Source organism: Melanotaenia boesemani, chromosome 8 (genome assembly GCF_017639745.1).
Source record: "Melanotaenia boesemani isolate fMelBoe1 chromosome 8, fMelBoe1.pri, whole genome shotgun sequence".
Taxonomy (NCBI): Eukaryota; Metazoa; Chordata; class Actinopteri; order Atheriniformes; family Melanotaeniidae; genus Melanotaenia; species Melanotaenia boesemani.
In genome coordinates this window covers 37,825,883-37,842,430 of record NC_055689.1, presented here as the reverse complement: position 1 = coordinate 37,842,430, position 16,548 = coordinate 37,825,883, and the positions used below count along the sequence as shown (strand labels likewise).

Sequence of the window (16,548 nt, the reverse complement as noted above, 5' to 3'; positions counted from 1 at the left end):
GCTTTATTGTTGGGCATATGTTGGAGAGCTTCGTGGAGTTCATCTACAGTAATAAGTGCATCTAAATTTATTTTATTTTCATTTTTTAGTTTTGGTAGATTAATGTTATTTAAAAATTGTTCAATATGTTCATCTGTTGGATTAATCTGTGATTCATATAATGTTTTATAGAAGCTTCTAAACGTGTCATCAGCAGGTATACTCTTAAAAATCCATGAATATAAAAAACTTTATTTGCAGACACAGGTCCATACAACACAATCCTCCAACAGAGAAATACCAAAGATTAGCTGACATCAGAAGACTATGCTAGACCCACGCGTCCTCAGACTCGACGGGAATGGAAAGCAGCTTCTCAGAGGCCTAACTCGAGCTGATTGGCGTGTTAGCTGCAGCATAAACTTTACAGCGCTGTGGATGGACGTCTGTCATCTCTCGTACCCAACTTCCTCACACATGCAGACAGTCAGACAGATAAAAGATAGGAAAGGTTCCCATCCCCAGCACTTCATTATTTGGCTTCTTATATTCTATATTCTGATCTCTGCCAGACTGAGAGCGCACCTTCAACATTTGCTGTAGACCAGCACTATGTGGACTGAGCAGGACCAAGTCCTGGGTTTACCCCTGATAAGATGATTCAGCTATATAAACATGAATATATAAACATATAAAAATGAAAAGGGGAGGAGATTCGAGCATAACATCCCTAGCTGTGCTTCGTGTCAGTGAATTGTTTGTGGGGCAGACCATTATTTGGACACAGCAGGTGGATTCCTGGTTGTGGTGCGTCCCATGTGGTTCTGTTTTTAGTTTGGATTCACCTTAGTTTACGCACTCAGTTCAGTTCAGGCTCTGCTACACTTTAGTTTGTGTTTCTGCCATTTGGTGTTGGGCTAGATTAGTGTTTGGTTTTGGTTGTGACTTCCGTCACTTTAGTTTATGGTCTGCTGCTCTTTTGTTTGGTTTTAGCTTCACCGAGTCTCTGTACAGTCTTTTGGTTTTCAATTGGTGGTTTTTGGTATAGGTTCTGGTATATTTCTTTCAGCAGGTCCGCTAACCCCAGCACTTGTTTATTTTGTGTACTTTTTTGTTACAGGTTTTCACTCATCGTTCACGGGGTTTTAATAAAATGTGCTTACTTTACTTTTACCATCTGTCCCCAGCGTCATCTTTTGTTGCGCCCAATCATACCCCTACCTTGGGTCGTAACAGTGTTGATCTCATACAGCTTCAGGCTTTCCAGAATTTGTGGCGTTGAGTCAGAGGCGTTCTGGTAATCAGTCCAGGTAGTAGCGGTTGGTCAGTCTCAGGCGACAGTTCTACCAACCAGCAGCTGGTGGCTCCTCAGGTACCTTTACCAAAGCCTTTCTGTGTCTCTGTCATGTATTGATCCATGTGCCGCTTAGCTTAGCCGCTATGAAGCCCAACATGAGTTTCCATGTTGTGGAGAGACAGGTTATCATCCGATAGTTGGATGGGACTGCTCCCTTCTGGGGATATTTCAGTATCAGGGCTGTCAATCCCTCGGTTATCCATTCAGGGTGGGTCCCTTCCTTCGGCTGTTGGTTCATTTGTGCCGCTAGGCGTCTCTAACCAGTGGATCATGTCTGCGCCAGGTGCTGACCAGTTCTTCATACCTGAGAGTCTTTGCTGGAAATCTGCCACTGTGATGGTTACTGGGTGTAGCGGATTTCAGCTTCGTCAAAGGAGAAAACAGAACTTTGTTTAATTTCTTTACAGAAATGGATGGCCAGAAAAGCCCTCCCAAGATGCGAGGGGGTCTGGCTTGGAAGCCCAGCATGCAGCTTTGTCTATCTCCACAGGATAACAAAGGTCAGCTCTCCAACCCAGACTGGGGGAGTACATTTCTTAGGTTACGTTCAGGATCTGGAAAGTTTTTGAATTAATCTCCTGCACAGCTACAAATCTGTCATGATGTGGATCACAAAAAACTTATGTGTCATGGAGTCCAGATGGAGGTCCAAACGGATGAGCTGGAACTTTCTTATACTTTAAAACCTGCTTTTTCTAAGGTGATGAGCTAAACCTCCCTACAAGTTTCTTATCTCCCAACCAGGACCAAGACAGACTTCTGGAGAAATCTATGGGTTTATGTAGATATTTAGAATATTGGTACAAGGCTCATGTTTAAACTGTCACATGACCAGATCTGTTTACTTCCTGGTTGCACCTTGAGGGGAGGATGGCTGCCTCAAACCTCACAAAGAAGAGGTTAATAACGTATGTTGAAATTAACATAGGACAATGATTTTTGGTACACATGATCTTTAAGGTGTCTAATGACAATATATGTTATTGCATTTACTCAGATTTGTTAGGTGTGTCTTCAGAATGAGTAAACGTGTTAATGATCACAGTAGTGACTGGTGGGATATTACATTGCATTTAGGTGCACAATTATTTTTATATATACAAAATTTTTGCAGTGTTTAACTTTGAACTTTTTTCTTTCTTTTACATATACTTTGAGTGAGGTTCTTGATATGTTAGACTTAAGTGATGGCCCAGACGAGGCATACAACATAGTTATACCTCAAAATGAGAAAGATTCCATCCTAAGTGATTGTGATAGTGATGAGTCAGACATGGACTATGAGGGGGAGGGGGTAGAAAAAGCTTGAAAGGACTGTCAAGTACAGAATACTCCGGCCATGGAGGGGTGAAAAGGCGCAGTCATGGCTGAAACATAAAGGTTTATCGTTCATTGTTTTTGTTCATTTTTCTACCATAAACGTTACCTTCATCTTCTATATTACTGCAATGAGAGTATGTTTATAGGTAAATATAGTAATACACAAAGAAATCAAGCACTTTGTTCAAGAGCCAGGTTCTTTATACATTTCTCTAGTTTGCCATGGCATGTGTTAAAACATGAATGTGTGATCTACAGAGGACATTGCACCTAAACATGTTATGTTTAATGTGAATGGATCACATGAGCCTAATTCACATTATCAAGTGAAGGTTGCACTAAAATGTTATAACATTACAAATTATATTGTTCAAAAGTACAATTTCAAATGTTGCACGAATGGTGTTGCAGGTTATATTAAAATAAAAAAAAACAATGATGACATATTGAGATCTGCTTGAGAGTACCACACATTGTCCCACTGGTCGGCATAAAAACACCTTTTTTTATTTTTCAATGTTACTTTTAAAAACATATTGATTAGTTCAAAGGGCTACTAATGACACCTTATTTAAATACTTTTATGTCGGGAAAAATGTGGTATTAAACGGGTTAAAAATAAAAAATGTTAGATAAAAATATTAATAATTCATATAAAATATGCAGACTCCCAGGAAGGCCTGAAGATTTGTCACATGATATTCCGAAGGTTCGGGTCTGAAGGCTCGTCTCACAGATAGTGGATAGGGAATTGTTTGCGGTGGTATGGCAGGTCTCTGGATCTGGGATCTGGATCAGGACTGACTTTGTAATAGATCCACATCGTTAATGGTGGTGAATCAAACATCTGAACTCTTTGATCAGGATATTTTTTTATTGACTTGAAATCCAATCAATCAGTGATCGATAAACTTCATGCTGACGTTTTCCAGATTTTATTGTGTTGAAATCTTCACAAACAACTTCCTGTCAACTGACCTATAGTCCATTCACACCTGCAGCTCCATAGGTACATTTGTAAGTGTCGTCGTCGTCACGGCAACACGGAAAGGCCTGAACCACCTGAGCAATGTGGTTGGCCACAGCCCAGGAGCTGGCAGCGATGACCCTCCTAGACATCATGTCAAAGCCAGAGCCTGAAAACACACGGACCAATCAGAGGAGAGCTTGCCTCCACAGGTACTTGTGACTTCACACATCAGACACCCACCATCGGTATCCATAACGACGCCTCCGGCTTCCTGCACGATAATGGCGGAGGCAGCGATGTCCCAGCAGTGCATCCCGATGTGGTAGTACGCATCTGCTCCACCTGTTGCTACCTGACACATGTCGACGGCCGCGGTGCCGAGTGCACGAACCCTGAAACCCAAACACACACGTGTGAGTCGTCCATGTCTTCTGTCAGACATGAAGACGCGTTTCCATGACGTTTCTCCAGCTGTTTATCCTGCCATGGATTCAACATCTTTATTGTCATTATGCAGCATAACAACATTTTGAGGAGTCCTTCGACTAAGCACTTAATAAAATAACACAATAAAACACAATAAACACAATAAAAATAAAAAATATAGAACACAACTATCTACAGACAATGAGAGAATTCCCAGCAGACAGGAATCTTTACAGGCTGGATGAAGATCGTGCTGGTGGAAGGATGGAGGTCTGAGTGTGTGTGTGAGTGTGTGTGTGTGTGTGTGTGTGAGTTTTAATGCTCCTGTCCAGCTTTCCTGATGGAGGCGGTGCAAACAGGGCGTTGCCTGGGTGGGTGGGGTCGGCTGCAGTGCGTCTGGTACTCTTCTGGACTCGGGCGGTGTAGATGGAGTCCAGACCTGGTAGACGGCGGCCCACAATCCCACACCGGATTAAAGAGGTGGTTTAAACCTTTTCCCGATGGGATCAGCATGGCTGGGTGGTAGCGGCTGTTGTCCCTGTGGGTGCTTGAACCAGGTTGGGGTAAAATGGGACTACGGAGTTTCAGTTAAACAACGGTGGCAGAAAAAGAGAACAGAACTGTTTTTGTTAGAAACTAAAAGAGTTGAAGATTATTGTAAATTTCAATGGTAGAAAGGTTCAGAATAAAAAAGCAGGGTTAGGGTAACCCTAACCCTGGTGTTATTATGGATGAGGCGTTTAAATTTTAAACTAAACTTTTAAATTTAAATTAGACAAGCAGGTCAGCTCAGTGATCAAGACTAGCTTCATATAACACTGTCTAAGAAGGGCTGATCTAGAAAAAGTTGTCCATGCTTTTATTTCATCGCGCCTGGACATACATCGGCCGTTCAGACCTCAACCGTCTGCAGCAGCTCGTCTCCTAACCGGACAAAGAAATGTTCAGAAAATCTCCAGATTTTCTTAGTAGAGAACTTCAATCAAGACTGCAGGTATAGTTCGGGTTCCTAAAGGTTCAGGTTCCCTAGAGGTACTAAAGGTAGAATAGGATGCAGAACCTTCAGTTATTCAGCCCTTTCTGATTTTGGTTCTAGTTTAGACCCTGGTCCTGCTTCTAGTTCTGGTCCGGATTGTAGTTTTGGTTTTGGTCCTGAGTCTGGTTCAGGTTCTGGTTCCAGAATTTTTAGTAGATTCTTACCCATGTACAGGAAGCTTCAGCAGCCTGAAGATGTTGGAAGTCATGGTGGACAAGGAGAGTTCATCACGCTCCGCCCCAATCTCCGTCACCACCACACACCTGTTGATGTCTGATTGGACGAGACAGAACTGTCAGAATGACACTTGGAACCAGAGGACAGGTGGAGGGGAATGATGTCCTGTGTGATGTCACCTTCCTGTCCAGAGGCGTGCAGTGGTTCTCCATTTAGGAAAGCTCCTCGTCCTCTCTGAGCGTGGAACAGTTTGTCCTCCACACAGCTGTAGACGATCCCGAACTCCGTCTGTCAACAACGTTACGCATCACTTCCTGTCTGACACGTCTGTCAACAACAACGTTACGCATCACTTCCTGTCTGACAGTCTGTCAACAACGTTACGCATCACTTCCTGTCTGACACGTCTGTCAACAACAACGTTACGCATCACTTCCTGTCTGACACGTCTGTCAACAACAACGTTACGCATCACTTCCTGTCTGACACGTCTGTCAACAACAACGTTACGCATCACTTCCTGTCTGACACGTCTGTCAACAACAACGTTACGCATCACTTCCTGTCTGACACGTCTGTCAACAACAACGTTACGCATCACTTCCTGTCTGACACGTCTGTCAACAACAACGTTACGCATCACTTCCTGTCTGACACGTCTGTCAACAACAACGTTACGCATCACTTCCTGTCTGACACGTCTGTCAACAACAACGTTACGCATCACTTCCTGTCTGACACGTCTGTCAACAACAACGTTACGCATCACTTCCTGTCTGACATGTCTGTCAACAACAACGTTACGCATCACTTCCTGTCTGACACGTCTGTCAACAACAACGTTACGCATCACTTTCTGTCTGACACGTCTGTCAACAACAACGTTACGCATCACTTCCTGTCTGACACGTCTGTCAATAACAACTTTACGCATCACTTCCTGTCTGACACGTCTGTCAACAACAACGTTAAGCATCACTTCCTGTCTGACACGTCTGTCAACAACAACGTTACGCATCACTTCCTGTCTGACACGTCTGTCAACAACAATGTTACGCATCACTTCCTGTCTGACACGTCTGTCAACAACAACGTTACGCATCACTTCCTGTCTGACACATCCTCCAGTACAGGACCATTTTGTGATGGTGTCTATCTTTGATGGTCTTGTTTTTCCAGGGTGTAATGCCGTTTTTTCTAGGCCAGGACCAAGAAGAGGTCTGTGACCTCAGTGAGACTTTACTGGTTAAAGATTGACTAAAAATAAAAAGCTTTACTTAACAGGTAAGTTTACCTTACAGGTGAGATTACCTGCTTGTTGACAGAGAAGGCTATAGAGACAGCCACGAATGGAAACCTGTGAAGACAGTGATTTCAGGCTGTGATTCAGGTGAGGCCACCTGTCTATGACATCACTGTGTGGGTGTAGCATCTCACCTGTGAACGAAGTTTACAGTCCCGTCGATGGGGTCAATGATCCAGGTAGGACTGTTGGTCAGCTGCACACGCTCACCTGCTGCCACAGACTCTTCTCCAATGAACCTGAGGTGATAGATCACATATGTGGTGATGGTTTTGCTCTCTGTTCAGAACCTGGTAGTACTGGTCCTCCTGAAATGGACATGATTCTCTCTGACATTCCTGATGATGACACACCACTAATTGTCATGGGAGACATGAACATTCACATTGACAAACCACAGCGACTGACTTTCTGGCTCTCATCTACTCTTTCAGTCTCAAACTGGTTCAGACTCCTCCAACACACAAAGCTGGTAATACTCTTGACTTGGTTCTGACCAGAAACTGCTCCACAGCCGACCTGTCCGTCACCCCGCTGCACCTCTCAGACCACTTCCTGGTTAAATTCTCTGTCTTCCTTCCTCATGTCAATCAAGCGGCTCCTAAAATGGTGTCCTACCGCAGAAACCTGAGCTCCCTCAGACCTACACAGCTGTCTGATGAGGTTTACTCTACCCTCCCTTCCCACTCAGACTTCTCCTTACTGTCTGTTAATGAGGCTACAGAAACACTCTGCTCCTCTCTTGCCTCCTCTCCAGACAAACTGTCCTCTGGTGTCAAAACCAGCCAGACAAAACCCTCCCAGTCCATGTCTCACAGAGGTTCTGAGGGAGCACAGAGCCGGACTCGGGGCTGCAGAAAGAAAGTGGCGCAAATCAAAAGAACACACTGACTTGTCTGAGTACCAGCAAAAACTTATAACTTTCACATCCAGCCTAAAGGCGGCCAAGATAACCTTTTATCAGAACAAGATCCGCAATGCTCCCAACACACGACATGTTCATGGTGTTTAACTCTCTTCTATCTCCACCACCTGCTCAGCCTCCCACTGTGCTGACTGCAGAAATGTTTGCTTCCTACTTCACTGAAAAGGTTGCTACCATCAGTAACCAATTCACTGAGCCTGACCAACTCAGCCTTACCAAACTTATTCAAAGCTCTGCTTCTGGCTTACAAAACAATAACCCAAACGGCTCCGGTCTACCTCCACTCCTTAATCCAGAGCTACACTCCCTCTCCACAGTTACGCTCTGCCAGTGAAAGACGCCTAGTGCTCCCACCACAAGGTGGCGCCACATCAGTAGCTAGACTCTTCTCCTCTGTTGTTCCCCGGTGGTGGAACCATCTACCAAACTCCGTCCGATCCGCAGAGTCCTTATCCACTTTTAAAAGCAAGCTAAAGACTCAGTTGTTTAAGGAGCATTTCCACACTTAGCTTAACTCTTCTACTCAGAATGAGTTAGAAAGATTTGTCCAGATCTTTGGCTCAACCAAGTACTGAAGAAGCTGCTGCACTTATGTCCAAGATGATGTTGTTTATTGAAATTGTAATTTATCATGTTATTTAAACAAAAATGACTTACAAGAACTATATAAAACTAAAAAAAAAGTGTGTGCGTGATTCGCACCAAAGCTGCTCGTGTGTCTCTGGATCCTGATTATTTTATTTTTGCTAACATTTGCTTTAAGTTAAGGTTTTAAATATCTTGGTATCTATAATTTAGAATAAACCTGAAACAGCTTCATTTTGCTCTTAAAAAGGCTGCATAAGAACTTTGAGCCGTGGTCTCATGTGTGAACATAACATGCTGCATTTAGGGGTTATTAGCAGCCACATATACTGGAAGGATTTTCTTTGGTATTGATCCGTCATGGCGAACTGGTAACACGTGTTATTTTACTTTTAAGAATAAACCCTGAAGGCCTGATCTGTGTTTCAATCAAGCGGAGTAAGGATCTGAACTCAGTGTAAAACAAAAAGAGGATGGTTTAATAAACAGTTTGCTTAGAGGAAAATAAATCCCTGGCTCTTAGAGAAAATGGTGATTAATAAATGGTAAAAATAAAGCAAATTAAAGGAGCTCCTCTTTTAACTGTCAGCTAATAACCAGATGGAAATTAGTTAAAGTAAAAGAAAGGAAACTTGAAAAACTAGTTCAGCAAACCTACGTTAACATAGATAAAATAGTTTGTTGTTGTTATCTGCAATAACACAGGAAAGTAGACTGTAAGAATTAATACAGAGGAACCGGGAGAAAAACCAAACTATTTCATAATAATCTGATATCCATGGATGTTTTAAACTGATTCTCCTGTAAAATAAAATAAAGATTTGTAAAAGAACAAAAGAGAAAAAGCTGCTCGAGCTAAATTTGGTGATGATGGAAACATAATTAACAGAAATTTAAATTGGTTTAACGTCCACATCATGTTGGAGTTTAAAGAATTGATGAAGAAAACTCCAGCAGACTTCATGTCTTTCCAAAACGAAGCCATGTTGGCCTTCAAGGATCCTCCTACATGCAAAGAAAATCTACCTGCTCTGATTTGGCTTTTCTGCAGAACGAGTGACGTAACTGACAAAGTTCTGACTGACGTGAACGAACTGACGGACTTTACTCGACCTTTTCCTTCCAGCAGGATTTTCTCCAGGACACTGCTCTGCTTCCACACAGGGATGGTTGCTGTGTTTCATAATGCTGCTACTCTTACCAGGTGCCCCTGTGGGAGGTCTTCCTGGCCAGCCACTGCAACTGTCTCCCAGCACCAGCGGGAGATCTTCAATCTTCACCGCCCCCTCCATCTCCATCTCTGGGGGAGATCTCGACTCATCTGATCCACCAGGATGAATCAACATGGGTTGTCCTGTCCCCTTTTCCCTGAGTGGTGACTAGCAACAACCATGGCCTTCAGATGACTACGGGAGCTTGAATGCAGATGTTGTAGAGCAATACTCATCTGCTTCATGTGTTTTCTTCTTCACATGGAGGCTGACAGCCACAGAATCAGGTGGAACGTCACCTGATTCATCATCATGATGAGCAAAACACGCTGGCTGAGCAAACTGCTCTGAAATTCACAAATTCCAGCGGTTCTGTCTGTTCCCTGATCCCATTAGCTACACCTTAGTCCCCCCCCCCGGCAACACCTGATTCCCCCCGCTGCGACCCGAGTCCCCCCCCCTCCTCCCTTGCTGCAAGTACCTGTGTTGAGGAAACTTTTTCCTGATTTCTGAGATCAGAATCTTCTCAACTCTCTGGTCGGTCTCGGTCACAAGATCCGCCGGAGAACTCTTCAGGTCCACCTCCTTCTGCTGCTGCAGAGCTGCCAGAACCACCTGGAGGACGGGGACAGCGAGTCAGGCCCTGCTCACCTGGCTGCTTCGTGACATTCCTGAACGTTTTTATCATAGCTGACCGCTCCCTGACCCTGAATGACATAATCAGCTGCCTGCAGCTGATTGGTCACACACCACACTACATTGTGTTGATCAGCTGTTAGAACCTGCCATGCTTCGGTTCTCCTCCACATCTAGAACTTAGGCAGGTGTGTGTCCAGGTGACAGATGAAGCTGCTCCTACCTTTCCAGCCTCTCTAGCCACAGAGATCCCAAAGTTCAGACAGTCAGTCCAGTCAGCCATGACCACGAAAAGCTGACAGAGTGATACCTCCTGTCAGAGTGCAGAGAGGGCGATGGGAAACCCAAGCTGGAGGAAACCCTGAAGAGAGGTGTGAGAAAAAGAGAGAACCAGAGCCAAGAGACCAGATCCTGGATGAAGGTCTGCAGAATGGTCCTCTCTTTATCCTGTAAACAGCCAATCAGAGCAAAGCCCCAGGCTGCAGCACAACCACCCAATCACAGGACTGCTGGGACCTGGAGACTCCTCCTCTCCTCAACCTCATCCTCCTCCCCCTCATTCTCCACATCATCATCCTCCTCATCCTCCTCCTCCCCCTCATCCTCCACATCATCATCCTCCTCCTCCCCCTCCTCCTCCACATCATCATCCTCCTCCTCCCCCTCCTCCTCCACATCATCATCCTCCTCCTCCCCCTCATCCTCCACATCATCATCCTCCTCATCCTCCACATCATCATCATCCTCCTCCCCCTCATCCTCCACATCATCATCCTCCTCCTCCCCCTCATCCTCCACATCATCATCCTCCTCCTCCCCCTCATCCTCCACATCATCATCATCCTCCTCCCCCTCCTCCTCCACATCATCATCCTCCTCCTCCCCCTCATCCTCCACATCATCATCCTCCTCCTCCCCCTCATCCTCCACATCATCATCCTCCTCCTCCCCCTCATCCTCCACATCATCATCCTCCTCCTCCCCCTCATCCTCCACATCATCATCCTCCTCCTCCCCCTCATCCTCCACATCATCATCATCCTCCTCCCCCTCCTCCTCCACATCATCATCCTCCTCATCCTCCACATCATCATCATCCTCCTCCCCCTCATCCTCCACATCATCATCCTCCTCCTCCCCCTCATCCTCCACATCATCATCATCCTCCTCCCCCTCCTCCTCCACATCATCATCCTCCTCCTCCCCCTCATCCTCCACATCATCATCCTCCTCATCCTCCACATCATCATCATCCTCCTCCCCCTCCTCCTCATCATCCTCATCCTCAGCCTCATCCTCCTCCTCCTCCCCCTCATCCGCAACATCATCATCCTCCTCATCCTCTGCCTCCTCCCCCTCCTCCTCCTCCTCATCAACCTCATCCTCATCCCCCTCATCCTCAACATCATCATCCTCCTCATCAGCCTCATCAACCTCATCATCCTCCTCCTCCTCCCTTTTCTAGAGGATGCTCCTCTAGAAAAGCAGATAAGCAGCCAGAAGAAGCTCGGTGGTTTGATTCCCTTCAACAAGCTTTGAAACAGACGTCAAGCCGAGTGGAAATGTTCATCTGGTCTGGACGAGGCTTTAATAGTAGATCAGAAAGCTCTGCATAAGGCTTGAACAGATGATACTGATCATTGATGGAGAACTAGTCCAGGTTTCTCTTCAGCTCTGTAGCCAGGCTGGCTAGCCGCCATAGTGCCGTTGAGCCATGTATTCCCTTACCTCTCAGCTGGGATGACTTCATGATTTAAACATAAACAAAACTGTTTCTATTAGAGAGAAAACCCACAATATCCTTCCATCTACTGATATCATCCACAGCAGCTGTAGAGACGTCTGTAGAAGCTGGTTTCTGATTGGACTGTTTCTGTCCTGTACAGCTCTCTGAGCCAACCAGAATACCAGCTTCATCTTTTTTTTTTACCTGTCCTGTCCAGCATCATAGCAGCAGAGTGACAGTCTGGTTGCTGAATCGTTCTGAACAAATTTTATTGTGCTGAACAAATTTGCTCTGCCAAGGGAGGCCTATGGGTAAGGCTCCTCTTGATAATGTGATAAATTTATTTATTTATTTACTTTGAATCATGGAATCTATGTAAACTTGCTGGACCTGACCGGAGGGGACAGAAAAAGATGGAAAATAGCAAAAAGATGCAAAAAGGAAAGAAGAAAAGAGACAAACAGATCACAGACAGAAGGAAACGACCTTCAGTCCACCATCACCAGACAACAAACTGTTACACCTGTACATGAACACATCAGAAAATTTCCTACAACTTTTACAAAAGCAGAAACACACACACAGAAAAAAACAGGGCTGCTAGTCATTAAGAGTTTTTAAATAATAACCAAATCAAAAAGACATAACAGCGACCAGATACTAATATATATATATATATATATATATATCTTAGTATAAAAATCCACTGGACAACTCAGTGACTGTCAGCATGCAGAGGATGAGGAAGAGGAGTGATCAGTGATGAAGAGTGGTGAGTGAGATCGTGCAGATACGACCACGCCTCTACGGAGGTCAGACCAGGGCCAGAAACCCGGGCCCCCAGCAGCAGACCCGGAGCACCAACCCAAGCCACCCCTACCACGAAGACGACTCCAGCCCCACCCGAAGGGCGGCAGAGGAGAGCCCCAGCAAGAGCCCCCCATGGTCCTGGGGCACAGGTCCCAGTGGGCCAAGATCAGCAGCCGCCAGCCCCGTCAGGGACCGGCTAACCAGGGCAGCCCAAGCGAAGGGCCCCGGGCCCTAGGAGCCCAGAGGCAGCCGCCCCACCCCCCAAAGGCAGCGGGCCCGCAACATGCCTAGGAGGACCAGGCCCCCCCAGACAGCCACCCGGCGTAGGCCAGCACACACCCCGATGTTCCAGCCGCACACCCTGGGAACCAGGGCGCCATCGACCCCCTCCCCCCACTCCCCACCTACTCCAATCTGCACCCCATATAACCCCACACTCACACCCTCCCCCGCGCCGCACCCACAATCACTCACCACCACATAGTCACGTCTCACATATCCCACCCACCATGCCACGTGGGGGACACCCCAGGCAGACCAGAGGACAGCGAAACCCAAATCTGGTCTCTACTGCCACCCCCAGCCACCCCATATCACCTCACACATAGATGCGCCCAACTGGGCATCCCCCAGGACCAGCAGCCCCCCATCAGCGCAGCCACCCCAGGTCCCTACCCTACTTATATAGCCTTTTTATCCAAAGCACTTTACATGTATGTCACATTCACACACGGATGGCGGAAGCTGCCATGCAAGGCGCTCAACCACGACCCATTAGGAGCAGTTAGGGGTTCGGTGTCTTGCTCGGGGACACCTCGACATGAGCTCTTCGGGCCGGGATCAAACCAGTGACCCTTGGGTTACAGGATGACCACTCTACCCACCGCCCCCATTGTCCTCACCCTCACCGCTCATGACTGTTTGTGGTATAACAGCTTCATCTAAATCTTCCCAACCAGACTGTTTAAGGAAGTTTAAGGAAGTTTTTCCTTAGTTAATACATCTGTACTGGATCTGATCAACATCTCTATTAACAGGAGATCTACCTCCATCTTTTAAGACTGCTGGATAAAGGATTAAGGATTCTGGTCTGGACTCATGGTGTTAGACCTCAGCGCTGCATTCGACACCATTCATCACAACATTCTGCTACAGAGGCTGGAACATGTTATTGGGATTAAAGGAACCGGATCAGGCCGATTTATGTCACATTTATCTGATAGATTTCAGTTTGTTAATGTCAACGATGAGTCTTCCTCACACACCAGAGTAAGTCATGGAGTTCCTCAGGGTTCTGTACCTGGACCAATACGTCTCACCATATACATGCTTCCCTGGTGCTATTATTAGACAGCGTGGTATAAGCTCTCATTTCTATGCAGATGATACTCAGATTTACTTCTCCATGAAGCCTGGTGAAACCAATCAGTGTGTTACTTTACAGAGATGTCTTAAAGACATAAAGACCAGGATGACTCTGGAGTTTCTCAGACAGACTGAGGTTGTTGTCTTTGGACTGAACTCAGGACAAACAGTCCAGCTATGTAATTAGTCTGGATGGCATTAATTTGGCTTCCAGCACTACAGGGAGGAACCTTGGAGTTATTCAGGACCAGGATCTGTCCCTTAGCTCGCATATAAAGCAGGTTTCTAGAACCGCCTTCTTCCACCTACATAATATTGCTGGAATCAGGGACATCCTGTCTCACAGTGATGAGGAAAAACTAGTCCGTGCTTTCGTTACTTCCAGACTGGACTACTCCAGTTCCTTATTATTGTCCTGTCCCAGATATGTCCTGAAAAGTCTCCAACTGATCCAGAATGCTGCAGCGAGGGTTCTGATGAGAACTGGCAGAAAGTTCGTAGTTCTCCAGTTTTAGCTTCCCTTCATCGGCTGCCTGGTAAATCCAGGATAGAATTTGAATTCTTCTCCTACATATAAAGCTCTCCGTGACCAGGCGCCATCAGAGATCAGAGATCTCATAGATTCCCATCAGACCACTTGGACTGGTCATCAGACTGCAGGTCTACCTGTGGTTCCAGAGTCTTTAAGAGTCCAGTGGGAGGCGGAGCCTTCGGCTATCAGGTCCCTCTCTTATGGAACCAGCTCCCAGTTCTGGTTCAGGAGGCAGACACCCTCTCCATCTTTAAGATCAGATTTAAAACTTTCCTTTCTGATGGATCTGATAGCTGGGGGGGGGGGTCTAGCCATCGCTTAGTTATGCTGCCATAGGCTGAGACTGCTCAGGGACATCCCATGATGCACTGGGCTCTTCCTCTTCATCTCTATGCTCCTCATTCTCCACGTAGAAACAGTATCGGCATCATTAACGTTTTTCTCCTCTCAGCAGGTCTTCCTGGATAAAAACTGCTGGTCTCTCTTTCCTGGTCTCTCCATCTCAACCGGTCCAGAAGCTGACTCTCCTCCCTGGTTCCGGTTCTGGTTCTGCTGGAGGTTTTCCTTTCCACTGTGGCCTCTTGCAGCTCAGGGTGGAGGATTGGATGGAAGTCAAGATGTGAAGCAATCGGCTGGTTCAGCTGGCTGCACCAGCAGTTGTGAAACAGCCAGGAGCAGCATCCTTATCAGCCTGTGTGCTGTTCAGCTGGCGGAGTATCAGCGAGTGCGTCAGACCATCGGTTAACGGCCCGATAGTGTGAGGACATGGTGTGACCTGATTGTTCAGCCTGAAGAACAGACAGAAGCCTGGATCCTGGTTTCTCACTGGACTGGGACTGGGAACCAGGGCTATAGATCAAGAGTATGGATATGACCAGTTTAATCCACCAGGAGGAGCCGGTGAGAACTGTGAGGAAACCTGCTCAGATCGTACCTGCATCGTGTGACTTTAACAACAAACTAAAATCAGCCTTTGACTCAGAAGCTCCACTTCAAACAAAAACTTCAGGAACTAAATCCAGAGCAGCGAAGAAGAAGCTGCAGGAGAGCAGAGAGGAGATGGAGAAAAACTAAAGGAACAGTCCATCGTCCAGTCAGTAAAACAGGCCAGAACCTCCACTTCTCAAACCTCATCACTAATAATAAAAACACCCCAAAAGTTTTTACAACAACAGAAACACAGATTTGAACAAGTCCTCCAGGCCTGCATCTGACGCGGCATGGAGGACTTTGCAGACCACTTCAGAAGTAAGACCAATGCTATCAGATCCAGGCTTTTGTCTTAACATGTTGATTTTAACAGACCTGAAGCTCCGCCTTTACCCGAGGAAACACTGGAGAGTTTGTCGTTGTTGATGTGAAGATGCTGGTCCAGTTTTCTCCCAACTAAACCCACAACCAGCCTTTTAGACCCTGTTCCCACTTTTAAACATTTCATGGTTTCTCTGAGCGTGAGCTTTTAGACGTGCTGAACTGCTCCCTTCAGACGGGCATCTTCCCATCTGCCTGTAAAACGGCGGTGGTGAGGCCCCTTCTGAAGAAGAGTCATTTAGACCCAGACATTCTAGATAACTACCGACCTGGATCCACCTCACTGTTTGAAGTAAAATGACAGAAAAACTTGTTTTTATTCAACTGCATGATACTTTGCATAAAAACAAGATTTTAGAAAAATATTAGTCTGGTTTTAGGACAAACCCCAGTACCAAGACAGAGCTTTAAAGATGGTTAATGACCTTAGATTTAACTTAGACTTACAGAAACTTTCTGTCCTGGTTCTACTGGATCTTAGTGCTGCCTTTGATACAGCAGATCACCAGGTTTTATTAGACTCAGACGTCTGGTGGGTCTCTCAGGAACTTTTCTTAAATGTTTGTACTCTTATCTCACAGATTAATTTTTTCTAAATATGGATACCTGCTCCTCAGAAATTCATGAAGTCAAATGTGGGGTTCCCCAAGGACCAGTTCTAGGCCCACTTCTTTTTAATCTTTCCATGTTGCCTCTTGGGGACTTCATCATGACTATGGATCGGGAGTGTGGACCAGGACTGCAGACCAGGACTGTGGACCAGAACTATGGAACGGGACTGTGGACCAGGACTGCAGACCAGGACTGTGGACCAGAACTATGGAATGGGACTGTGGACCATGACTATGGAACGGGACTTTGGATCGGGACTGTGGACCA

General features: G+C 46.0%; 1 protein-coding gene across 1 annotated transcript; it reads right to left on the bottom strand.

The window, feature by feature from the left end:
• Nucleotides 1–3,578: 3,578 nt before the first annotated feature.
• Nucleotides 3,579–10,231, bottom strand: LOC121643935 (inositol monophosphatase 1-like). The gene is made up of 8 exons (XM_041991563.1): nt 10,149–10,231; nt 9,771–9,904; nt 6,703–6,807; nt 6,577–6,622; nt 5,445–5,553; nt 5,253–5,361; nt 3,867–4,018; nt 3,579–3,792 (listed from the first exon to the last, which is right to left on the bottom strand). Exons 1-8 carry the CDS (start codon nt 10,206–10,208, stop codon nt 3,635–3,637), a joined length of 873 nt encoding a protein of 290 aa, XP_041847497.1. The 5' UTR covers nt 10,209–10,231; the 3' UTR covers nt 3,579–3,634.
• Nucleotides 10,232–16,548: the final 6,317 nt, after the last annotated feature.

Coding starts and splice junctions, on each gene's coding strand:
- LOC121643935 (XM_041991563.1), bottom strand. CDS start 10,208: ATGGCTGACTGGACTGACTGTCTGAACTTTGGGATCTCTGTGGCTAGA. Junction 9,905..10,148: donor TGGCTAGAGAGGCTGGAAAG/GTAGGAGCAGCT, acceptor CCCGTCCTCCAG/GTGGTTCTGGCAGCTCTGCA. Junction 6,623..6,702: donor ACTGTAAACTTCGTTCACAG/GTGAGATGCTAC, acceptor CTGTCTTCACAG/GTTTCCATTCGTGGCTGTCT.